At 41.7% G+C, this 27365-nt stretch overlaps 1 protein-coding gene across 1 annotated transcript in view; it reads left to right on the top strand.

The window, feature by feature from the left end:
• Nucleotides 1-18435: 18435 nt before the first annotated feature.
• SLC1A2 (solute carrier family 1 member 2) overlaps nt 18436-27365 on the top strand; it is a 30855-nt gene continuing 21925 nt past the window's right edge. The window contains exons 1-4 of the mRNA XM_075712104.1: nt 18436-18565; nt 20344-20496; nt 21240-21490; nt 25707-25875. Of these exons, the coding sequence (XP_075568219.1) occupies nt 18436-18565; nt 20344-20496; nt 21240-21490; nt 25707-25875 (703 nt within the window). The remainder of the gene's footprint in view (nt 18566-20343; nt 20497-21239; nt 21491-25706; nt 25876-27365) is intronic.

Below are 27365 nucleotides of genomic sequence, written 5' to 3'. Positions count from 1 at the left end.
TCAGAATTTTCTAGATGATCTTCATATGATGAAAAAAACAGGGTCTTTTAAAGTAGCATTGGCTTCAAAGTCCCTAGGTACTTAGAAGCCTAGTATTTAGTCAGCATTAAAAAGATAAGCTAGGATACGTACAGCTGTTAGTCAAAAATCCATGTTTCCCTTGATCATTACTTAGGCAGTGATTGCTTCCAGTTTGCAAGGTGAAGGTCCAGCCAGGGTTGCCGAGGGCCAGTCAGTCACCCCCACGGATTACGACTGCCCCTGTTAAAAAAAAAAAGGAGGGTAATTGTGGTGGGTGATTCCCTCCTGCGGGGAACTGAGGGCCCAATCTGCCATCCGGACCCATCCCACAGGGAAGTCTGCTGCCTCCCTGGGGCCCGGGTTAGGGATGTTACTAGGAAACTCCCCAATCTCGTAAGGCCCTCCGATTATTACCCGTTGCTGGTTGTACAGGTTGGCAGTGATGAGATTACAGAGAGAAGTCCTAAAGCAATGAAGAGGGACTTCAGGGCACTGGGGCGATTGGTTGCAGGATCGGGAGCGCAGGTAGTGTTTTCCTCAATCCCATCAATGGCAGCGAAGAATGCTGAAAGGAATGGGAAAACTCACCTGATTAACAGGTGGCTCAGAGGCTGGTGCCGCCAGTGGAATTTTGTTTTTTTTGATCATGGGGAGGTTTACATGGCACCAGGCCTGCTGGCAGCTAATGGAGATCAGCTGTCTCCAAAGAGAAAAGGATTCTTGCTCATGAGTTGGCGGGACTCACTGAGAGGGCTTTAAACTAGGCCTGAAGCAGGAAGGGGATATAAACGGGCTCGCTACTGAGGAGCCCAGGGGCGGCATGGCAACGTTGGGGGTGAAATCGATAGCCCATCTCAAGTGCATCTACACCAATGCACGTAGCATGAGCAACAAACAGGAGGAGCTGGAAGCCCTTGTGCAACAGGATAGCTATGACATAGTTGCCATCACAGAAACACGGTGGGACGACTCTCATGACTGGAGTGCTGCACTGGATGGCTATAAGCTCTTCAGAAGGGATAGGCAGGGAAGGAGAGGCGGTGGGGTGGCTCTGTACATTAGGGAGTGTTTTGACTGTACAGAGCTCAACAGTGGTGATGATAAGGTCGAGTGCTTATGGGTAAGGATGAGGGGGAAGGCCAACAAGGTGGATGTCCTGTTGGGAGTCTGCTATAGACCACCCAACCAGGATGTAGAGAGAGATGAAGCATTCTACAAGCGGCTGGCAGAAGTCTCGCAATCGCCAGCCCATGTTCTTGTTGGGGACTTCAACTTGCCGGACATCTGCTGGAAATACCATACAGCAGAGAGGCAACAGTCTCGGAAGTTCCTAGAGTGTGTGGAGGATAACTTCCTGACGCAGCTGGTAAGTGAGCCTACCAGGGGAGGTACCTCACTTGACCTACTGTTTACAAACAGAGAAGGACTGATGGGAGATGTCGTGGTCGGAGGCTGTCTTGGGCTTAGCGACCACGATATGATAGAGTTCTCGATTCTTGGCGATGTAAAGAGGAGGGGCAGCAAAACTGTTACCATGGACTTCCGGAGGGCAGACTTTGGCCTGTTCAGGACACTGGTTGGGAAAGTCCCTTGGGAGGCAGTCCTGAAAGGCAAAGGGGTCCAGGAAGGCTGGGCCTTCTTCAAGAAGGAAGTCTTAAGGGCGCAGGAGCGGGCTGTCCCCATGTGCCGTAAGACAAACTGGCGGGGAAGACGACCGGCCTGGCTGAATAGGGAGCTTTTGCTGGGACTCAGGGAAAAAAGGAGAGTCCACCGCCTTTGGAAGAAAGGGCGGGCAACTCAGGAAGAGTACAGGGATCTCGTTAGGCAATCGAGGGAGGAAATTAGAAAAGCAAAAGCCCAGCTAGAACTCCATCTGGCCACTGTTGTAAAAGATAATAAAAAATGTTTTTATAAGTATATCAACAATAAAAGGAGAGCCAAGGAGAATCTCCATCCTTTGCTGGATGTGGGGGGGAACATTGTCACTAAGGACGAGGAAAAGGCTGAGGTACTTAATGCCTTCTTTGCCTCTGTGTTTAATAGCCAGACCAGTCATCCCCAGGGTATGCAGCCCCCTCAGCTGGAACACAGGGATGGGGAGCGGAATGGAGCCCTCATAGTCCAGGGGGAAGCAGTTAACGACCTGCTACGCCACCTGGATGCTCACAAGTCTATGGGGCTGGATGGGATCCACCCGAGAGCATTGAGGGAGCTGGCAGAGGAGCTTTCCAAGCCACTTTCCATCATCTGTCAGCAGTCCTGGTTAACAGGGGAGGTCCCTGATGACTGGAGGCTTGCCAATGTGACGCCCATCTACAAGAAGGGCCAGAAGGAGGACCCGGGGAACTACAGGCCTGTCAGCCTGACCTCGGTGCCGGGAAAGATTATGGAGCGGTTCATATTGAGTGAACTCAACAGGCAAGTGCAGATCAACGGGGACATCAGGCCCAGCCAGCATGGGTTCATGAAAGGCAGGTCCTGCTTGACCTACCTAGTCTCCTTTTATGACCTGGTGACCCGCCTGGTGGATGAGGGGTGAGATAGATGTCATCTACCTGGACTTCAGCAAAGCCTTTGACACAGTCTCCCATAGCATTCTCCTTGGGAAGCTGGCAGCTCATGGTTTGGACGGGCGTACTCTTTGCTGGGTAAAAAACTGGCTGGGTGGTCGAGCCCAGAGAGTAGTGGTGAATGGAGTCAAGTCCAGTTGGCGGCGGTCACGACCTGTGTTCCCCAGGGCTCCGTTTTGGGGCCAGCCTTGTTTAATATCTTTATCAATGATCTGGATGAGGGGATTGAGTGCACCCTCAGTAAGTTTGCAGATGACACCAAATTGGGTGGGAGTGTTGATCTGCTTGAGGGTAGGATGGCCCTGTAGAGGCACCTGGACAGGCTGGACCGATGGGCTGATGCCAACTATGAGGTTCAACAAGGCCAAGTGCTGGGTCCTGCACTTGGGTCACAACAACCCCCATGCAACGCTACAGGCTTGGGGAAGAGCGGCTGGAAAGCTGCCTGGTGGAAAAGGACCTGGGGCTGCTGGCTGACAGCTGGCTGAACATGAGCCAGCAGTGTGCCCAGCTGGCCAAGAATTCCAGCAGCATCCTGGCTTGTATCAGGAATAGTGTGGCCAGCAGGAGCAGGGAGGTGTTTGTCCCACTGTACGTGGTACTGGTGAGGCCACTCCTGGAATACCTGGAATCCAGTTTTGGGCCCCTCAATGCAAGAAAGACATTGAGGTGCTGGGGCGTGTTCAGAGAAGGGCACCAAGGCTGGTGAAGGGTCTGGAGCACAGGCATTATGAGGAGCGACTGAGGGAGCTGTGGTTGTTTAGCCTGGAGAAGAGGAGGCTGAGGGGAGACCTTATTGCTCTCTACAACTACCCGAAAGGAGGTTGTAGTGAGGTGGGTGTTGGTCTCTTCTCACAAGTATTTAGTGACAGGACAAGAGGAAATGCCCTCAAGTTGCACCAGGGGAGGTTTAGATTGGGTATGAGGAAAAATTTCTTCACGGAAAAGGCAGTCAAGGATTGGAACAGGCTGCCCAGAGAGGTGGTGGAGTCACCATCCCTGGAAGCGTTCAGAAAACAGGTTGACATGGGACTTCGGGACATGGGGTTTAGTCTAGTCTACCCTTAATTGGTTTAGTGTGGACTTGGTAATGTTAGATTAATGGTTGGACTGGATGATCTTAAAGGTCTTTTCCAACCTAAACGGTTCTATGATTCTATTATTTGATTCTAATTCTATTCTAAGATTTTTTTAACAAGAAATAGCCTAGTAAATTCTAGGGCTGTATCTTCCTGTGGTTTATTGTTTAGGGACCAGTTCAGTCAACCAGGTAAACATATACTTAACTTTAAGGACACATGTAAGAGCTGCTGGGTTAACACACAGCTGCATCCCAGGAGATCACTATTCATTAGAGTAAAAGACCAGAAGATTGTGTTTGGGTGTGACGTGCTGTAAAGTGAGCCTCCAGTTCTGTGTGTTTACCCTGACATTGGCCCAGGGACAGGCCAGTCGACACTGAGGGGTGTCATGCTTCTCACAGTTTTACTAGCCCTTTTCAAGCTCACTTGAAGACATCCATTGCTTAGACATTTAGTGGAGTGGACTTTTTATTTCTTGGCAATAATTTCCTGTAAAAGTGAATGAGATTTTTCCATAGCTCCAACTTTAGGTAAACATTCAAGTGACTTTAGTAGAAATGTCAGTAAAAAATCAATAAAAGCCTTAGGATGTAGCTCATGGGAGTTCATTATTGGGCTTAGACTTTTTATTCCTTGGACTAAAGCACCGTGCAATATATCACCATTTTGCTGGAGATGATGTTTACATAATAGGCTTTGGAATTCACCATGGAAAACATAGACATAGCAAATGTGGTTGGGGTTAAGATCATTCTGTAATGTATGATTTGAGATGTAACTGAGCATAATTCAAGCTAAAACTCTGCAAGCTTTCTACCTGTACAGCATGTTCTACAAAGGTTCCCAATGCCGTCTCAGACTCTGTCTCTCCTTAAGCAATCTGGATTACAAGTCTCACAAGGAAGAATGGGAAAAATTGCTTGTGATGTGTGCTTGTACTTTCTTTTTCTAACTTTGTATTGAAGGATTCTTACAGTTTATGTCCAGATAACACTTCAAATCCACAACCCACAGGCTGATGAATGCCAGGACGATACTTGGGAAATACTGTGCTACATGCTTGTCTTACAGTCATGTCCTGGGTATCTAGAGCTGGTCACTGTCAGAGATTTCAAAGTGGGATAAATGAGCCCTCTAGTTTGACCTGCGTCAGTCTTCAGACTAAAAGCCATTAGGGTGAGGAGCACTGAATAATTTGGAAAATTAACCTTTTTAGATTTCCACTAACTTTGAAAAATTCGAGTTTCCATGGTTGAATTTGGCCAAGGTTAGAAAATCCATCCTAGTTTTCACAGAAGCTATTGCATCTTCATGCAGTGACAGTAGTTGTGTCATGCAGAAAAACAGCTGCTGCAGCTCAGGGTAATGCATCCTGCTGTTGAGCCTCACAACTTTTGGACAGAAAGATTTATCTTCTATATATATATAGTAACTGTGCTGCTCTCTCTTGAAGTGGAGCATCTCCCTAAGAAGGCACCATGAGGCTGAACTGAAGTAGTTCAGCCAAGGCTACCCAAAGTGTTATGCTACAATCAAGTGGACAATACTAAATAAGCAGCAAAAATAAAATGTTCAAGAAAATGTCTTGCTAGGATAGAGACTTATGGAATGCCAAAAATAATCTTGTTCCTGCCAGTGGTGAAATTCGCTCAATTCTTTTTCATCTGTAAAATGAGTGTAAGCAGACCTGGGGGAGACAAAGAAGGCAGATCCTCTGACGGAGTGGTGCATGCTCTGAGGGCATCACATGTATAATATATAAGATAGAAAACAACCCAATCACCCATCTTCAGGCCCATAATCCTAAATATACACCACTGTGTGAAAGCTATTTTGTATTTATGATCTCCCATCTTAATACTGTTGGCTTTCTGGGTGTAGTTTCCTAGCAGACATCTCTGGTATATTGGTAAGGAGGGAAAAAACAGGTCACCTGAGCAACATATTTATCTGAATGTCCATTCCATTTCATACAGCTACTAGAATAAATTCCTAGTCCATGTGAATAGGAAACTTTTCCCTCCTTTCCCAAGCATGTGGTTGCAGTGTGACCCTAATTAAAAAGGCACATGAGACAATGAAGAAGATGCTTTACACTGGGTGAAAATTATTGCTGCCTTTTAGGATTTCCTCTGTAAGAAGTCTTTTTGGTTCCAGCAGATGGCATGCACTCATCAGATCTTGCTGTGTGTGATCATAAATACTGCTCCAAGGAGCATGCTGAGCTGCACAGCTAAAATAATGTCACAAGTGATTCTATTATGCTACACTTGATTTCTATAATCTCTTTAACATACTGCAGGAAGTTAGTATGTCTTCAAAACTAAGTTTATTTGCTTTTTCAGGGCCCAGCCCAAGTAATTTTTGTTGATCCTCTTTTCAAGGAACATGAGCAGAGTTTGGCCAAAGCAATTTTGTCAGAACAATAGTTGTGATTAAAGCAATCTGAATGTCTGGCTATAATAAAAGCATATTGGCATAAAAAGAGAAGCAAGGACTCTGGAAAAAAAACCCCAAACAAAACGAGTAACAGAAAAGAATGACTAGAAGTTTCTTGAACAGGATGCATTATAAGAAAGAATATGCAAAATGGTGAGAGAAAAAGCTTAAAATGTCGTCTTTGTTTTTCAGCTTGTGAGATAACATTGTACTGGTGAACAAATATAGTCTGTTTATAATGTTACGCTACAAGGCCTCTGCACTTTCATAGAGGTTTCTGGCACTCAGAGATTGCAGTGGTAAATTAGCTTTGTAGTTGTTTAAAATTTCCTTATAAGTCAGATTTTGGAGAACAGCTGAGAAACACCATTACCTATAGTCAAAGCAGAATTAACATCTGTTAGTGTACATAGGAATAAATTGGGACTCTGAGTTTCCATACACGAATCCAAATTCTGATATTTTCTGCATAGAAGTTCAACTGTTTTCTTGTAGTCTCCTTAGAAGTTGCTCTTTGTGCAAACAGTTTCTGACTCTATCCAGAATACTTTCTGGAAGAGAGATTTCCCCCACAGGAAGCACTGAGAAATGTTTTAGAACAGAATTAGTGCTGGATTCAGTGTTATGTGCTAGCCCATTGACAAACATCCCATGGAACTGAATGCATTTTTAACTGAATTGGTTGCTTTTTATTAAGGTTATCTGAAGTCTAGTCAAACTTGGATCAATTTGTGCCCTTTGCAGGGTTTACAGTAAAATGCTGAAAATGTGAAGGGTCAGCTATCTCAGACTTTAGCCACCGGAAGTCAGAGAGGAGCTCTGATTTTTTTTTTTTCCCATCTTGATTTTTCTAGTTTTTCTGGCTGAATGCATACAGCAAACCTAGTACTATCCAGTCACTTCTCTGAAAACATTTACAACTAAAGGTTTTTTAGTACTTTGAGAAGCAGCTAGTTGGATATATAGCTTCTAGAGCATATTGGAAAAGAAAGACGAAGCTTTGGTATGAGAAGGAACTCTGTTTGCAGGTTAAAGCAGTATCATCTGTGGTCACTATTTTCAGTTGGAAGATACTTTGGACCTGTATTTCTTGAAATCACCTGGAAGTTTACATCACTTTATTACAGCACAGCATTAATAAGACTCCCAGTGCATCCAATGGGTATCTCCATGCTGCTATCAAAGCTATAGGGAACTTTCAAAGTGGATACCAAGAACAATAGTCATTACGGGAGAGGCAAGAAGGGTTTTCCTCATTTTTGTACTTTTTCTGTTCATTGACACATATTGTACTTTTGTTAATAAATGCTTAATATACAGATTTGGTGAGAAAAAAATTAAACAATTAAGATTGGGTCTTTTTATCCCTAAAAATGTTTAGAAGAATGTTAATATCTGTGTTCAGATTTAGTTAAGACTTACTTAATTGTAGAGCTCTGATGCACCAATTTAGCCATGGGGGTTTACATGGCCACTAGAAACTTGTTCTGTATGAGTCATGTGGTCCAAAATCACTGGTGTAGCTGCTTTCAGGGACAAACCTGCAAGAATTTACCACAGGAAAAAGCGTTTCAAGAGCCATCACTCAAGAAATAAATTCATAGGAGATCTTGCATTTTGTTTCCCATTGTCATGACAAAATTAATTCTTACTATCTCAACCAGAGCTCCTTGTTCAGTTTGCCTTTCTGTGAGCTACTCTGAGGTATGTAAAAAACACCCACACTTCTACTCCTTTTTGTTCCTAGCCAGCATGCCTTGGGCCCGCTACGTTTCTGATCTTCTCACATTCTCACTGGCTTACTCTTTGTTCAGTGCCCTTGAAAACTACGTTTATCTCCAATCATTTCATAGACTTTTTCTTTGTGCTGCCTGGCACACCCCGGGTAGAAGCAAATGCAAGATCATGATACTTGTCTCTGAGTTTCTGAGCGTGTAAGTCGACAATTTTTTGCACAAAGCACATCACTATTCTGTCCTTTGCCATAATAATAATATGATTCATCCTTAATTCTGTTACTCTTCATCTCAGACTCAGTACATAATTCTGGGGAAATGAAGCATGCAAGTTCCAGGGTTTTTAAATGACTGTAAAGCCCTATCAGAAATTTGACAGTTAAAAAAGATATTCCATGTGTGCATCATTACATAAATAAATGATCATCTTTATGGTCAGTGTTATACTGTATGGTTTAAAACACACTTTCTTGCTTTAGGCTCTGGATGATGGATAGAATACGATCCCTGAAGATAGAAATGCACCTTGTTTATTCCAAACAAGAAACAAACTGTCAGCCCTCCTTCCACCAAGAACTGATATCACTTTAAGGTCTGAAGTTTAGAGTAAATCTGAATCTTTACATTGTCATAGTAGGATTTGCTTTTTTAGGTTGATTAGGCTTGAGATTCAGGATCAGGAAAGCAGAGATAGTAAACAGACAGAGCAAGAGGTACACATAAATATGCCAGTGCCAAATTTAAACACTTGTTAAAAAGAAAAGTTCATGTCCAGATCCTCAGCTGGTATGAATCAGAGGACTTGACAAAAAGGAGGAATTATGGAAGCTTTTTCTTTGTCTGCTAAAATGTGAGCTATATTACAAATTATGTCTTCCTACAAACAGCTAATCTCTACCAAGGCAGTGTTATTTCTCCCTGGAGGTGCTCACAAGGAGAGGAGCATAACATAAGTAGTTGGTCGCTTTGTAGACTGGTCAGCGCGTGCAGATGCAAGAAGCACCTTTGGGTCTTTCAGATATTTCTGCAAGGAGTGGATTTCTGATCACTAAACTTTTGTTCTAGTAAAGTGCTGTGGATCTTCCTTGCCAAGGACCATGGAAGTCCACAGGACACCTGTCCTGTGTGAGGTCTGGATAACTACCTTGTCTTTGTTCTTAGGAATTTTAACTTAATCTCTTTCTGACAGGCTTTGTCATGCCACTAAATTAGAAAGTTAGTTACCTCACTAATGTGTCCACACACACACACTCCAACACACACTCTCTTTGAGGTGTTAAAATCGGGTTTCATATGACTAGGTAAGAACTGCCCGAAGGCACTGCTTTGTGGGGTCCCACAGCCAGTGGGTTCATGGCTTCCCAGTGGAAGCATACCTATAAAGCTTCCCATGGCTCCCTACCATCAGACCCACCATGTGGTGGGGGGAGAGTTGGTGTTACAGATCTCCTTTTTGCAATTTACTGCACAAATTTCCATCTCCCTTCCTTTCAGACACCTAGGTGTTATCCTGATTGGCTTCTCCCCTGCCTACCAGACACTCCCAAAGCATTTCAACATATGCAGTTACCTGTTTGTGTAAAATACACTTATCTTCTTTCTAACAAAACCAACGTGACTCAATGTGATCCGTTGGCTTCATGTGGTTTACGATGCAGGGTTCCATGAAAAGTGAACTGTAGTTCACAACCTCTCCATAGGTTCTAATTTTCTTTTTCATATAATATGCCATAAAATGCTATGTGAAATCTAAGTTGCAAGTTAATAGGAATAATCTTGCACAGGAAGGGGCTTTACCCATGCACTGCAGTCTGTCTAAAGGGATTATTCAAAGCCATGTATGTGGACATACACAGATTGTGAGTAGAAAACAATTCCTTCCTGCCCAGCAGATCCATCAGCTTTACTTCTCTTTCTTATTATTCAGATGTATTGCTGCAGCCCAGTTAATGCATAAGTCAATACATTAGTCAATCAGACATAAAGAAACCCCAGGGAAAAAAAATAAAAAAGAAGTCTCTGCTCCATGGTGATAAGTATTTGTGGAAAGACCTGGATAGATACGTAAGAAAGGACCATGTGCTTGTAAAATAATCATGTCACATTTTACTTGATTTTCCTTTGCTCCTGCTTCAAATGGCCTCTAGACTACCCTTTCTTCACTATAGAATTAAGCTTCCTAAGTCAGATTCAAAAGCTGGAGAAACTGTTAAAGGAAGCATTTAGTGAGCAGAAACTTCCTGCCAATTCTAATAGGGTTTTAAAAAAAACAAACAAATGGAGCCTAAGTTCAAAGATTGCAAACTCAGGTAGATCATGAAGGGTTGTTTTCCTAAATGACCTCATGGGACAATATTTTTAAAAAATCAGAAGAAAGAGATACATGTAACTGCTAACTAATTCGGAGACAGGAGTGGGTTCATGCAAACCACTCTTCCCTGCAGGTTCAGTAAGGATGCTGCTGGTCAGCTATTTAAATATAGAATCATAGCATCATAGAATCATTTAGGTTGGAAAAGAGCCTTAAGATCAAGTCCAGCTGTAAACCTAACACTGCCAAGTCCACCACTAAACCATGTCCCTAAGCACCATGTCTACATGTCTTTTAAATACCTCCATGGATGGTGGCTAAATCACTTCCCTGGGCAGCCTGTTCCGATGTTTGACAACCCTTTCAGTTAAGAAATTTTTCCTCATATACAATCTAAACCTCGCCCTGTGCAACTCGAGGCCATTTCCTCTCATCCTATCACTTGCTACTAGGGAAAAAGAGACCAACACCCACCTCACTACAACCTCCTTTCATTGCAGATGACACCAAACTGGGTGGGAGTGTCGATCTGCTCGGGGGTAGGATGCCCCTGCACAGGAACATAGTTGTAGAGAGCGATAAGGTCTCCCCTCAGCCTCCTTTTCTCCAGGCTAAACAACCACAGCTCCCTCAGCCGCTCCTCATAAGACTTGTTCCTTAGACCCTTCACCAGCTTCATTGCCCTTCTCTGAACACGCCCCAGCACCTCCATGTCTTTCTTGTACTGAGGGGCCCAAAACTGAAATAGTTTTTGAGGTGCAGCCTCACCAGTGCCAAGTACAGGGGGATGGTCATTTTCCTGCTGGCCACACTATTTGTGATACAAGCCAGGATGCTGTTGGCCTTCTTGGCCACCTGGGCACACTGCTGGCTCATGTTCAGCCAGCTGTCAGCCAGCAGCCCCAGGTCCTTTTCCACCAGGCAGCTTTCCAGCCGCTCTTCCCCAAGCCTGTAGCGTTGCATGGGGGTTGTTGTGACCCAAGTGCAGGACCCAGCACTTGGCCTTGTTGAACCTCATAGTTGGCATCAGCCCATCGGTCCAGCCTGTCCAGGTGCCTCTACAGGGCCATCCTACCCTCAAGCAGATCGACACTCCCACCCAATTTGGTGTCATCTGCAAACTTACTGAGGATGTACTCGATCTCCACATCCAGATTGTTGATAAAGATATTAAACAGAACTGGCCATGGGGAACACCTTGTGACTGGCCACCAACTGGATTTGACTCCATTCACCACAACTCTCCGGGCTCAACCACCCAGCCAGTTTTTTACCCAGCAAAGAGTACACCTGTCCAAGCCATGAGCAGCCAGTTTCTCCAGGAGAATGCTGTGGGAAACGGTGTCAAAGGCTTTACAAAAGTCCAGGTAAACAACATCTACAGCCTTTCCCTCATCCACTAAGCAGGTCACCTTGTTACTGAAGGCGATCAGGTTAGTGAAGCAGGACCTGCCTTTCATGAACCCATGCTGACTGGGCCTGATCATCTGGTTGTCCTGATATGATTATGATTAAACTCACTCATATGATTATGTTAAACTCCCAGAATGTATGCTAAATGCTAACTCAGAGGAAACAACATGGTCGTAAAATGATCCAGGTGGAAAAGTTCTTCTCCCAGTGCAAAAAGGCAAGTCATGCTTCAGGGTGTTAGTTGTAATACCAGTCCCTAGGCCAAGTCAGGCTCCATGGTAAATGACTAAATCTCCACTCAGAATTCATTAATGTCAATAACAAGAAAAAACTACATAATGCAGTTAAAACTCAGCAGAAGGGCTTAATGGCCACAAGAGGCTTAAAATAAACCCCTTGTTAATGCAGACTAAAGCTTATGTTACTCTTGTTTGTACTAGTTTTGTGTGTTTGTTGTTGCATTTTTCTTTTATTTTTGTGAAGAGGCTGAGACCTGACCAGAGTATTTTATTGATGTAAAATACAACATTTAACAACACCACATCACACAGCAGGAGTGATGCCAAAGCTAATGTATACTTTGCACAATAAAGGTATTTTAGCTGTTTCCCCTGCATGGCCTGTCATATTGTGGCTGTATATGATGAGCTTTACCAGCTCCGCTGTGGTTTGAAAAATGTATCTAATCTAAAGAAAATAACCCCCCACGCTACAGCACATGCAATGGCACAGTGGAACGATATAGTCCCAGACTGTCTCCCAAAAGAAGCTCAGCAGCTGTTGTCTTGATATAATTAATTTAAGCAGCAGAGAACTCTAATTTAATTCAAACTAGAAGTTTCTTGGTAAGCTGATGCTTGAACCCTAATTTCACAAGAACTGTGGCAGACAGTCCAGAATCCTCACATCCAGCTAGTGAAATCCCTCTTGTCCTGGTGATGTTCCATAAGTTTTTCTAGTCACTGATCTTTTATCTAGCAACCAGAGTAGACCCTTTCCTACATATGGGATAGGAGTAAACTGATTGTGTGTGGTGGACCAGATCCATAGTCCCTCTCCCTGTCATGAACACAGCACATGATCCTGAATCATCAGTGTTACACTCTCTCCAGGGAAATGGGAAGAGGTACAACCCTGATTCAAGCCTTGCTGCTAACAAATATTCTTCAGGGCAGATTAAGCTCTCATTTACTCCCATGCAATTCCACTGATTGCTAGGATGAGCTCAGTGAGGATTCACCAAGATTACTATGCATCAAACTTCATGACTTCAGCTGTGACTACATTTGAGCCACTTGTCTGAGTATTAGGTGGTTGGCAAGAAGACATTTGCAGCTTGTCACTTTTTATTCTGAGGTCAAGAAAGCTAGTTCAAGTTTCTGTCCCCCTTCCCTGCCTTTTTTTTTCCCCTCCTCTTAAGAAGGCCATTCCTCCTAGGAACAACTACTGACATTTATGCCTGCTGTTTACTCATTGCTTCAGAAGAGAGCGGTATTTAGTTTGACAGCAAACATCTAGCTCAAGAGATATTCTTAGACCCTGAACTGAAACTTAAGCCAGTCTGTCCAAGGTTGTTTTCTCAAGAATAAATCTTGCTACCTAGATTGAAGTAATTGCTATAAAACATAAACTGGTGCTTTTTGCATGGTATTCCATGAAGAAAATGCTATTTCCCTAAATATTTTGCTGAAACCCGGAGTCGCTACTAAATAACCCTTAATAAAACACCAAGAGCTATTTTGACAGGTCCCAAAAATAGGGTTATCCTCATTCTGTTGTTCTACTCTAAAATAGCCATTTGCTATGCTAACAAGAATCTCTCCTCTGAACAGCTCACCACCCCCCCCCCCAGACTAAAGACCAAATTAATTTCCAGGCAGTGCTAACCAAGGCAGACTTTCATACTGAGAATTACCTGCTTGATTAATTGACACAGCTGAAATACCTTATACAAATTAAACACAGTCTTCTCCTAATTTACCCTGTTCACAGCATCTGTTTTCAGTAGCCTTGTTATGATCTTTACCTACATTTTTCATTTAGATGGAAGATTATTTTTTCCCTCTAGTCTCTACTCTAGGTTTATGCCAAGGTGGGTAAGTATTTGGGAGATGCAGAGTTCTTTCCCCGTAACTGACTGAAAATAAAAGGGCATTTTCACTCAAGCACTGTGGAAATTGTTAACCCTTAGCTTTTGTGAGGAAAGGAGTTACATTTGGTAACCAAGGAAAAGAAACAAACAGTTTTTTGAACCTTTTAGGCCTAGAAACTTCAGTGGAAATACAAGAAAGAAAGAAGCAGTTGAAAAGAAATAGAACAGCAGACTTTCCCAGAGGGAGGTAAAATAAAACCTAAGAAAAATGCTTGGAGGAGATAGGAACAAAAATCCCAGGGACCTTGGTGTTTTAATGATTGTTTTCCCGTATTTTGACACCATTATGCATAGCAACCAGCAAGAGAAACACACTACAGCTTAAAAATTGCAGATAAATAGATTACATCATATAGCACTGTATATCTCACATGCAAAACTAACTGTAAATATTTAGATAATCTAAAATCAAGTGCCTATGGGCAGATTTTTTTCTTGTACCTTGTGTATACTGTGGGGATGAGGGACAGTGGAAAGAGCAAGCAGCTAACTTCTTGATTATTCAGGCAAGAGGCTGTTTATTTGCTTAAAAGGCAGTAAAATTGCAGCTTAATTCTGATAATTTCTGTTAATGCACTTACATATTACCTTGGCAGAGCAGAGCATATTTGAAGTTGGTGAAAATACAGATTGTGTTCACTTTGAGACCCTGCTGTACTCTCCTAAGGTGAATAAAAATCAAATCTCCTGGGTTCAAAGGAGTTCCTCTCCTTCCCTAGGGATAAGTACTGCCTCAAAAGGGAGAAGAATAGGTGACACGGGGCTAGGCAGATGATCATGCTCAATCATTCAAAAGGCACCACATATGTCTAGCTCTTGGTATGTGCTGTTTCATGTGACTGCACACTTTCCAATATTGGTTCATTTTTTTAAGTTCTGTCAATGTTTTCAAGTGCCTGTAGTTGGCAGAAAATATTATCTTCTTTGAAGGTCTCAGTTCTTACAGTTCTCTGTGCGCCTATCTGGAGCTTAGTTGTTTGGCTGCTTGTCACTGTGACATATGAAAATAATGAGCAGAATTAATTTATATTATCATGTTCCAGCTTCAGTGAAGTTAGCCTAAAAGAGGTTTTGGTCTGATGGGCTTCAGGACGAGCATTCAGAACGCTTTATTTGTTTGAATAGCCATAGAAGCTCAGCACAGTGGAACAATGATTTATTTAACCAAGGTCATAATTTGCATGTTTGAAAGATCACAGCTGCTGAAATGCATTCTGCACTGTTTTGTGATACTTACCTATGTACAGAGGTACCATTAACATAGATTATGTTAGCAGTATTAGGGGCTCATGTTGTTCATACACTTCTGGCCTTGCATGAGTCCCAGCGCTGCCCATGAGTTGGGATGCAGCCAAGCTCCACTCTGTCATGCATTATTTTTTTCCTTCAGCAAGAAAATCTGAAGCACAAGAAAGCCTTATAGATTTTTAAGCCCCTTCCTTGCATGCTTTAACGTGGCACTGTGGCCTTCATGGTATGGAGAAAGCTGTGCATGTGAGTGTGCAGTAATGTCAGTGACAGAAAGCAGGGGAATAGGACAGAACCAGGGGTATCTGGTCCATAAGGGCCCAGATTCTGCCCTAATTTACATCTGTGCATCTTCCGTTGACCTCAGTAGGAACTTCTTGCAGTTATGTCATTATGTGACTGCAGGTTTCAGGTCCAAAAAGTTCTGCATTCTTCTGGAGCTAAATATAATTTACAAGATGCAAGTAGAGGCACAAAAACAGCACAGGGAAGATGGCTCAGTCCATAAGACAAAATCTCATTTCCATGATTCAGAGGTCAAACAGATTTTCATCTTCTAGTAATTGGATAGAAAATTTCTGGTGCAAACTTCTGATTTTGTCGTATGCTACACAAGAAGTTTCTCTTATCCTTCTCAGAAGGTTTTTATTTCATTATTGTTTCCCCTCCTCTCCCTCCCACAACATACTCAAAAGCCTGAAACAATAGTTTGTCTCTGGTCTGGTGATAAAAATCTCATTGCTAAGAGCAGTGCTAACAGCTTAGATTATGGTCCTTTGAGGTACCATTTTTCATGTGATTATATTAATCTGTCAGTGCTTTTTATAACAGATCTGCATGATTAGCATATTTTAGTATTCGGTCTTTTTCTTTAAAAACCACATACCAATCAGAATTTCAGTCCGTGCTGAAGGTTCACATACAATCCTGAACAGCTGGAGAGTGTAAAACTCGTATTTTGCACTTGAGGGAAGCACACAATACAGCATGAAGTTCCTGGAAATTTAGGAATGTCCATAAAGAGCTTTGTGTCCTCATTTCCTTCTCTTCTCAGAGGGTATTTGGATATCTACATTTTACATGGCTGAACTTTTGAAGAAGATGGTGCTATCATGTAAAAGCTCTGTGTTGTTTGACCACCTCAAGCGGGGCTAGCTTCAATTCACTTGGAGTATAATCCTGAAGTAGTCACTGCAGCTGTGGGAGTAGGTCCACCATCCCCTCCCTTCATGAACCTTTGTTTGTATGCTGACCAGACTTGGAGGGGAAGGGGGATCTGGGGGGCAAACACCATGCTGTCACTTAGAAATGGATGGGAATAGAAATAAGGCTTGAAGACAAGAGCAGGACCAGAGGCTTGCTTCTGCATGGGAGAACTTAGTTCAGCAATGTTGTCAGGAGAATGATATGCTTCCATTGTCTGTGAATTAGACAAAAGGCTCACAGCTAAGGAAGCAGATATTTATGAGGTGGCTTTCCTTTGGACGGTATGAAGGTATAGGCATGGTGTCAGGTAGGAAAGGGTCTAGGAAACCAGACTAAACCTAGCCCAAAGCAAAATCCTAGAAAGATGTAACATCATCAGGTGCTTCTGTTTACTGATCCATTCCAGTTCTGCCTAATTCTTTGCTAATGGAAGAGCCTCTAAGGTTTTCTTTTGAATTTATTTCAGCTGTCCATATTTCAGAGTTTCAGAGGAATATATAATCAACCTGTAGTGAATAATAGGTCTAAGCAAGTTACACATTTGTGTTCAGAGTGCAACTGAAACTAGATGTAATCCCCAGTTGCAAAGTTTGGATCCCATTCCTTGATTTTGTGGCACACTTTCAGCAGTAGTTTCACGGCTTTGTGGCCCATGTGCATGAAAACTGCAGACACTGTCTCATCTTTCTCATAATTCCTCAAATAACTGCTATGCACATTATCCCCTGGCTAATCCTTATGTATCTCTGATACTTGCATTCATGAGTCTTCAGGAAGTAGGCATGCCTCACATTTAAGCTGTCAGAATGTATACTGATGTTCTTGTTTGTTATTCTACCATCAGCAATACATTTTGTTGCAACCACCACTGTAAAAGATTTAAAAGGGTAAATTACAACACTTGGAGGGTTTTTTCCCCCTTTAAAAAAACCAAAAAGTATTCTCTAATGCATTTTCTGCTGGTGCTACCTTTTAACAACCAAATGTATTGGAAAGAAATGCCATTTCACTTTGAAAGGGAAAATCATGGAACTATTTGCATCAAAATGACTGAATTTTTATTACAGGTCTAATCATAACTTTCTGCTGAGAAACTTTATCAAGACAGCAAGCTGTACTATATATAACAAAAAAATGTTTTGATTCCCTGGAAATGGTTTAGTACTAAGAACATCGAAACCTTTTATATCTTTTCAGACCTGTTTTAGGTCTGTAGACCTCAGTCTGCTGTTGTAGAGGAAGACTTGGTTTCCTTTTTCTAAAATCTTGTCCTAATCTGGCATAAGATCAGATCTCAAAATATATATTTTCTTGATAATAAAAAAATCTGTTCTTTACCCATTTCTCACATTTAAGTTGGACAGCCTTAACATTTAGGGAAACTATGTTTTGTTTGTAGTAGTATTTTTAGTAGTATTTTTCAAGTACATTTTAATATCGTGTATATAAAAAAGGGTCATTGCTAATGATTTCTCAGGTGTTGAGAAAGTTAGAGGCATGGCTTTCAAAGTCCTGCACTCATGTGCATAACACTTACTCAGATATAAACCAGAGTTAGTCAAAAAACCTTTTTCTTCTAAACACTGCCAATTCAATGAAACCAAAGGTTTTCTTGGGGGATGCATAGTTTTCTGACTAATTTTCGGTGGCAGTTGTTCAAGTCTCATTACAGCCAAGTTGAAAGAAGATCATTTTGACCTCAGCATTCTCATTATATTACAATAAAATGTTAATGTTGACATGAAATGTTTTGGGAAGATTAAGCAAAATATTCTGGAATGCTTTATTTTGCAAATAAATCCTAATTTTTAAACTCTTTTCCTGCATTGGAATTAAATAAGGTATTAAAATCTGCATTTTCCTGCTAATAGAAACTTTGTTCTTCAGCCATCTCTCCTACTTAAGTAGACAGCCATGATCTTCGGGGAGTTTTTCAGCTACAGACCAATAGTTTAGTCCATGAAACAGTTGGGATAATGTGTCCAGTGAATTAATTTTTTTAAAATCTCCACCATTTGAGAGATAACCGCAAAAAATACCTTTAAGGCTACACCTTCAGAAGGACAAACCATTGCCATTTCAGAGACTTCTTCAGAGCAGTAAATATACAGTGTTTGTGAAATGTGGGAAGCAGTGGAATATGCATCAGATTCCCCAGTTTTATATGATGGAAGTAATCCAGACTTTCCTCTCACTTTTGGCATCTTGTGCTGTAACTTTTTACTTGATTTTCGTTTTTCATTCTAGTGCCAACAATATGCCTAAGCAAGTAGAAGTGCGGATGCATGAAAGTCATTTAAGTCCAATGGAGCACAGATCCAGGAACATATGTGTGCAGTTCTGCCAGTCGCTCCATAGGAACCTACTCCTGACTCTCACTGTATTCGGTAAGCTACATCTGCTGGTCTGGACATGCTGTGTGTATCTATATTTGTTCATGTAGTATCACAGACCCTGTCCATGGTCATCAGCTGTTCCAGCTAAACCTCCAGAGAATAAATAGGAAACCCATAGTCATTGTCGCTTTAATTCAGGTGTGCAGGGTATTACTGACACAACACAGAGCAAATCCACACCACTGAGATACATTTATATCTGGCTTTGAATGGAGTGTGATCTAAGTCCCAAGGCCAGTCAGATTGATGTCATTCAGATTGATGTCATTCAGTAGAATTAAATGCACTACACATTTTTTCTCTCAGTTAATTGAAAAAAAAGACAAAAGCTCTTCAAAATCTCCTTTCCTTCATCTTTTATCTCTTGGTTCACGCTCCACTGCTTTTAAGGTTTTTCCCCCTCTCTGTAGCTGTAAGCCAATGCTCCATGATCTCATCCTGAATATTGCCTCTGGCTTTAGCAACTTCCAAATACAGAACAGTTTGACATTTTATTGTGGTTCACTGGCTCTTTGCCTCTTTCTTTTTCACTGAAAGCCTAACAGCCAAATGCAGCAAATTCATAGACATACTCTATTTTGTTACTGTTTGAAAGACCAGCTGCAGCTGATCTTGAGCTGCAAATTTCACATCCGTATTTTTCAGCCGTCAAAACCCATACTGCTAAAGTGTTTAGATAGTATTTGCTTTGAATCATCTTTAGAAGGTGCCTGATGCCATTCCAGAAATAGTTTTAAATACCTGTATATGTTCTATTGTATCAAACTGATACTTCAAAGAGTCATAGTTGCTTTAAGTCAGAACTCAGGCTTTGCTGTCAAGTTTTATTACACTTGAGATTTGAGCTCGGGATCAGGAAAACAAAGGCATCCTGGATGTAAGCCTAAAATATCCATTCACAAGCACCATGTTATGAAAATAGTTCATAAAGTTCCCTAGACTGTGCTTTAACAGCCTCAATCCTCAAAGAGGGATTTAGGTGTTATCACTGTACAAATCTAAATAAGTAATTAAGGAATTGTTTGTGATTTGAGAAAATGAGCACAAAGAGAAGATAAGGATGCAGACCATCAAAGGGAAGGAGTAATAAATGAGTACTAAGAATCAAGTTTTCTTCAGTGATATGTGCAGTATTCCAGATCTGGCACTCCATTCAAAACCCCCCCCAAATGAAACTTGAATCTGTTTTCCTCACAAGACTATTCTAGCTTTCCTGCAGGGTTTTTCTTAGGCTGTAAAATAGCTACTTATGCTGGCCTTGTTTTCAAGTGGTACCATTCTTATGTTGAGAGCTAGATGTCATACTCTGAAGAGCTGGGTCCTAACGCTGGCTTTTCTGTCAGTTCTGTATGGACTTACATAAATCACTTCACCAATTGGTGCTCCAATTTTGCCAGCTGTAGAATGATGATATGAATTATATTTGACTGTCCTTCAATGTATTACAAGGCCTACACAGTATTTGTAAACCTCAATAACATTGTGGTTTGCAGCAAATTTGTATTTGCAGATGCAGAATAGTACATTAGGTGTAAGCTCAGCTGCCATAAGATTCTACATCAGGGCCACTTCTCTTTAATCATGAGATACATGGTAAGCATGTTACAGCCTCATATTAATCAGAAGGCTAAGCCTTCTAGAATCTGTCTCTGTACCAAAAATCAGCTGCCTTGTGCAACTGTTTTTCTTCTAGGCTGTTCTTCTGGGTAATCAATGCATATTCAGGTATATTTATGTTACCTACCTGCTTTATTTTATTCTGCTTCCAGGTGTCATTCTGGGTGCACTGTGTGGGGGTCTTCTTCGTCTAGCAACACCTATTGACCCTGACATCATCATGTTAATAGCCTTCCCAGGCGATATACTTATGAGGATGCTAAAAATGCTGATCCTCCCTTTAATTATCTCCAGTTTAATCACAGGTAAGATCTATTAGCCATAAATACTTTAAGATGCTTGCTACAGGTATCACCTGGTTTGCTTTTTGCGATGTGGGAAGAATTATAGTGTGATTCTGTCAGGGATTTTGCAGTTGCAGTGTGTATTTCAGAGTTAATTTCTGATTAACTTCATTGGCTTTAATATGTAGATGCTTCAGTGAATTTATTTTCAAACACATGCATACATGCTACCTTCTACCCTTAATTGGTTTAGTGGTGGACTTGGTAGTGTTAGGTTAATGGTTGCACTGGATGATCTTAAAGGTCTTTTCCAACCTAAACAATTCTATGATTCTTGAACATCAGAGATTTCTTAATATGCTGTTTCACCTAATTCCTGGACTGGACTTTGCAAATAAGATGGCATGACACTAGTGAGCCAAGCCTTCTTAAAGCTGTGGTGTCAGCCAGACCATGACCAGTTTGCAGCAATCAAGGGCAAAAGATAGTATGATATCTTCTCTATTTTTCAATGCCTCCTCTGCGATTAGATGGAATCTTAGATGGTTCTCTTGAGATTAGTAGCAGCAGACATTATTCACATAAGAACTGGAGGAAGAAGCTTCAGTGCTCTATCTAGTGGTGAGAATTTCATAAGGACAGAAGTAGGCACCTGTAAGCAGTCGTTAAGCTTTGCAAATTATAAAGGATTTTATTTGGTGATTACTGAACTGGATATTGAGTCTCAATATATTTGTTTGTGTCTTAAAATAAAACACCTGCAGGACTGTCTGGTTTAGATGCTAAAGCAAGTGGCCGATTGGGTACAAGAGCCATGGTCTACTACATGTCCACCACTATTATTGCCGCTGTACTGGGCGTGATTTTGGTTTTAGCCATCCATCCAGGGAATCCAAAACTCAAGAAACAGCTTGGTCAAGGGAAGAAGAATGATGAAGTATCTAGTCTGGATGCTTTCTTGGATCTGATCCGAAACCTGTTCCCTGAAAATCTAGTCCAAGCATGCTTTCAGCAGGTAAATCCTTCTGCTCCTTGGTAATATTTTTTACATCTTTTACTTACCAGGGATGTCTATAGAGTTAATGTCATTGTTTAGGTGAATAACAGAACTGATGATACAAAGAGAAATACAGGTCTTAAGTCTTGAGCAGGTAAATGAAAGAACATTATTTATAGCTGCTTTGTTTTATGTAGTAGTTGTTATTTAAATTCCTAGGTTTTTTTTAAAGAAGAGGATTTTTAGTTTGTTATAAAGTAAACTTAAATTTTTTTCCTCACTTTTTATACAATATATATGGTCATGAATGCTGGCTTGGGGCTGAACAGCTGATGAATTATGGGATCTCTCACTGAGGTTGAGTTTGATCTTGGTTGTTAGTTACAGAGCTGATGGTTCTGCAATGCCCTGTTTCTAAGATATGGATGATCTTCATTCCAGCTGGTTGCCAGTGGAAATGTACCCCAAAACCCAACCTCTCATAACTTTTATTGCTATGTTAGAGTCCAGACTAGGTGAGGATAATGCAGTCAAGTGGCTGTCCCACCTACAGGTGGCTCCATCAGGCCACATTTGAAGCATGCTGGGAAAGAGGGATGCTTGCACCATGTGTTGCTTGCTCTATAGGTAGATAATTTTGTCCAAAAGCTTTTTACCAATGCTTAATCAAAACGGCTTCACTTTGAGGGGTAAAATACATGAAAAATGCATGCTTCCTAATTTCTGCTTAAGCATATTTATTGTACGTAATCTGCTTTTTCCTACAACTGAATTGTTTGGCAATAATGCAGACTTTTTTTTTTTTTTTTTATGGAACAGGGTTTGTTGCCAAACCTGTTCTTAAGTGTTCCTATGTGAAATGGCATGATAGCTGGACCTGTGGTTATGGCCAAAGAGTAAAGTGAAGAGAAGAGGGGGAAGGGAGAAGAGGCCATGGGGAGTGGAAGAATGGAGAGCAACCTAAGCTGCCAAAAAGGCTTGGATTGCTTCACTTGTTCCGTTGACTTCCACATAAAAACACATAGTCCTTGGGGGTTTAAAGAGAGAACATTCTCAATATTTCCAAATCATCATGGGAATGTCAGTCATGGTCAAACTGTGGGTGGCTAAACATCACATGTAACGTGAAATATATTTTTGCAAAATTGAGCGAGTGGAGAGCAGGGTGCTTATGGTTTTCTTTCCCTAGTTTCAACTGTGGAAGAGAGGAGAATTAAATTTCTGGCCAGTTGAAAGTGGTCAAATATCTTGACAAAGGGACAAAAAGCGGGAGAAAGTAGAATTAAGGTACCTGTGTCAGTTTTCTTGGAACCTTAATATTGCTTTTTCAGTGCGTGTAATATCAATGTTCAGGTCACTTCACTAGTTACGGATCACCAATTCCATTGATTGTTTATTAAACTTAGTCAAAAAGCTGCTGAACTTTTTGGCTTTTCAATGTTTAATTTTATCAGATTCCAAACTAATTGCCAGTGAAAGCCTCTGCCACAATGCCACCTTTCATTTGCAAAGTAAGTAACATTCCTTTCCAGATGGAACTTGTGCCTTCTGTTAGCCCTTAACTCCTCAGTAAGGAGCTAGGCTTTACTTGTCTCTTTATTTAGGAGGAAAATCAACTGCTTTTAATGGTGCTCAGGAACCTTAATGATTCCTAGTTTTACTTTCATTAAAAAATAATCCAGCCACCAAGCCAGGAAACACGAAATTAATTGTTATGCTACCCTTAATTGGTTTAGTGGTGGACTTGGTAGTGTTAGGTTAATGGTTGGACTTGATGATCTTAAAGGTCTTTTCCAACCTAAACAATTTTATGATTCTGTATATTTTCTCTTCCTGCATTTATACAGGCTCTCTCCATGAGCATTCAGTGTTTCCAGGTTGCCTCAGGAGGAAGCAATTTTTTGCAGAAATCCTGTGGAGAATGATTTTGAAGGGTGCACAGCAATGGTACTGTGTAGCTGTGGTCTGTGGGGGAGTTTTACATGCCTTCCCTTGCGACCAGGCAGAAAGCAATGAAGGGATTCACTTGCAATATTGAGACAATTCATTTGCAGACTGAACTCTGAACCATCATGGGATTTCAATATCTATTGAATTTTTATATGGTCCACAAGAAAGTCTTAATTTATAATGAAAACTGCTCTTCCAGCAGAGACTTAAGATCTTATGTGCCATGAAAGAGAATGGGACTATCATCTATAAATAAGACTGACATTTAAATAGTTTTCTGGCCTCAGACCTTGTCAGAATCTAAACTTGATAATAGGCTCAGCATTTTTAGGGACTGTGGCCTTGTGCAAAGAAGGGCTTGAGGACCTTTGACTTAAGTGACTGTAGTGGAATTTGTGAGTGTGTAGAGTCTTGTATTTTAAGTTTAATTTCTGTGACTCTGTTCTTACATTCTGGATACCTCACATAAAAAATACTGTGTTGACAACATCACTCAGATAAAATTTAACTCTGAAAAAAATGTAAACATGCAGGCATGTTGGGTTGTTTCAGGACAACTGAAAAGTTTCTCATACAAAGCCATGTAGGTTTTCTGTCTGCATCCCCCTCTCTAGATTTAGAGAGCAGGTTTTGAAAGGAGAGACGTAAGGTATATCGATTGAATCTGGATCATCATCTGTCACGGTTTAGCCCCAGCTAGCAACTAAGCACCACACAGCCGCTTGCTCACTCCCTCTACCCCGATGGGATGGGGGAGAGAATCAGAGGAGTAAGAGTGAGAAAACTCCTGGGTTGAGATAAGAACAGTTTAATAATTGAAATAAAGTAAAATAGTAATGATAATAATAACAATATAATAATGATAATAACAATGATAATATACAAAGCAAGTGATGCACAATGCAATTGCTCACCACCCGCCGACCAATACCCAGACAGTTCCCAAGCAGCGATCGCTGCTCCCTGGCCAACCCCCCCCAGTTTATATACTGAGCATGACGTTATATGGTATGGAATAGTCATTTGGTCAGTTTGGATCAACTATTCTGGCTGTGCCCCCTCCCAGTTTCTTGTGTGTCTGGCAGAGCATGGGAAGCTGAAAAGTCCTTGACTAGCATAATCAGTACTTGGCAACAACTAAAAACATCAGTGTGTTATCAACATTCTTCTCCTACTAAATCCAAAACAGAGCACTATGCCAGGTACTAGGAAGAAAATTAACTCTATCCCAGCCGAAACCAGGACATCAACCATAGTACTACAATGTCCATCTCAACACGAAAGAGGTGCAAATGTTCTTTGAAAGGCTAATGCGCTGTTTCTGATGCCTTGCTCAAACATGTTTCTAGGAAAAAGGAACATAGGGAGCAGATGGGAAACCATGGTAAATTGGTCATAGCATCCTAACCATTCTGCCTGTCCCAGAGCCATGAAGAGGCAGGAAAGGCTCAAGGTGTGAAGTGGGAGGAAAACATCCCTTCTAAAAGCAGCAAGTCACAGATCTCTCTTTTTTCCATTCCCTCCTCCCTTTTTTCCTAGCCATAAACTCAAGCACATTTCCCCCCCAGCATTCCTTCCCAGCTTTCCCTTGATTCTGCCTTTCATGTGCCAGGAGGGGTCCAGATCCATTCAGATGCTGGTGCCTTCTTTTTTGACGTGGTCAGATTTGATTTAATAGGTTCCTGGCAGCTTTGATAATTTTCTGTTATCTGTCACTCACAATAGATTAGAGAAGTCAGGGGACTCTATGTATTCCATTTTGAGCTCTTGCAGTCACCAAGTGAAGTGTTGGAAATGTCCTAAGTTTTTGATTCAAGTTAACCATCAAACTATGATAACTTGAGCTGGGCAGACTGTCCTGAATAACAAGCCTTACTGCAGAGTTGCTGCTGTGACTGATCTTAGAGGTGCCTGCCTTTTGGTGCTAAATAAATGGTATCAAGATGTAACATACAATCTGTGAAGCACCATTTGTGAACCATCTGGACAAAGGGGCTAACTATCTGTAATGTTACATTGTAGTGGTAAGGAACAAGTATTTGCCATTCTTTCACACTAGAGTCATGAGGAAGACTCCCAGGACTTTTTGACACTTGGAACTATTGAAAAACAAACTTATTTTTGGAAGAGGGGGTAAGAGGTTGTGGAATGAATGTCTAATCCTTTAAAAATATAGTTCCCTCGAATTTCAAATGAAGACTTTTTTTATTGTTATTTTGTGATCTCCCATATGGATTACATTCAGTCTGTTTCCATTCTCATCCTCCCTTTTTATTGCCTTCAGATCCAAACTGTCACCAAGAAAGTGCTGGTGCCACCACCCATTGAAGAACCACCTAATGTCACTGACTCCGCTTTTGCTATGATGAACGAGACAGTGCATGAAGCACCACCAGAAGCCCAGCTGGTCATTAAGAAAGGACTTGAATTTAAGGATGGCATGAATGTCCTGGGTAGGAAAACTTTTTGCCTGTCAAATATGTACATCATATGTATGACACAGCTTTTGGCTGTGACTGCTAGCCAGTGTTGTCTGATCTGCTCTTCAGTGTGAGTTTAGTCTCCCCAAATAATCATCAAATGTTATCACCTACTGGTCCATTGGTCTCTGAGATGAAAATCTAATGGTCTTACTAGAAACATGACTGTGTCACAAAAACAATCAAGTGAATTATTCTGGATTAGCAGCTTTGCAGGTATTAATTGGAGTACAGTGAGGAAGCATGTAGGAGATACCCAAAATATTCTTTCATCCTAGAAGTAGCCTACCTAGACTAATACTAACGCATATTGGCAAAACTGAGGGGGAGAGCTTCAAGAGCCATTGCTTTACCCACCCCCTGATGAATTTGAGCTCAGTTGTTTCCAGTAGGTGTCTCAGGCAAGCTGAACTAGAATTTGGCTTGAGGCAGAGCCTGAAGTGAGAGGTGGGGTGTAAACCACACCACCCAAGAAAAATCCCAGAGAGGCTTGACACATCTCTGAGTCACAACTCCCTCCTTCTTTCATATTGGCTGCTGACCTTTACCAGCTGCAAATTATGAAGAAGTGCTGTTGTGCCATCTTATCTGGACAAGCCAGCAGGTGGGGGTGGTATGAAGGCTTTGCCTATCTCCCACCCCTTTCCTGAAGCACCTGTTCGGACTGGGGTGGGGGCACGGGGGAATGAAGAGCTGCCACACCACTTCTGTTTTCCCCTCTGTGCCTAGACTCACTGTTCTGTCAGCCCAGAGAGGAGTGCTCCTGCTTCACATTCTTACTTTCTGGATGTGGGTGATGTCAGTCACAAACTAGACCTCAATTTGTAGCCACATTGGCACACCTACGCTTGAAGATACACATGTTCTGGGGCAACCTGTCCACAGGGCTGAGGCTGACACCTGTGTTTACAGGTGTTGCCCTCAAAGTGGGGCAGTATGTGGCAGTACCTAAACTGCTGCTTTATCTCACCACTAGGCCTTCACTTTTTAGGGGCAAATGGCCCCTTACAGACTCCTTACAGCTGATGAACTGCTCCTGCTGACGCAGTGGCTGCTGTACCTGCAGAGCTTTTCCAGGTGTTGGTGAGTTGGTTGGCTGTGGCTGCTTTGCTTAGACATAGGGGAGATAGCATCAGTAAACTATCAGAGATTATTTGTTTCTCTGTGAAGCAGTCTGCTCTACAAAAGCCAGGAGCCACTGTATTCTGCCTGCCTCCACGGCTCCTCCTCCCATTCAACATCTGTGGGCAGAGGAGCCGCTTTCTTTCAAAGCTGCAGATTGTCATTTTGCACCCTGTGTGAGGCAGCAGCTCATTGCTCATGCTGTTACCCTCACCTGCTTTTTTTCCCTCCTGGAGCTCTGCTTATGCATTAAAATGAAACAGTGTTTCTAATGTGAGAGATGCATTACATTTAGTGCTGGACTTGTTTTGTGCAGGCTCTGTCATGCATAAGAAACTAGA

The sequence above is a fragment of the Pelecanus crispus genome, chromosome 6, assembly GCF_030463565.1.
Source record: "Pelecanus crispus isolate bPelCri1 chromosome 6, bPelCri1.pri, whole genome shotgun sequence".
Classification (NCBI taxonomy): domain Eukaryota; kingdom Metazoa; phylum Chordata; class Aves; order Pelecaniformes; family Pelecanidae; genus Pelecanus; species Pelecanus crispus.
This window is presented reverse-complemented; position numbering and strand designations above follow the sequence as displayed.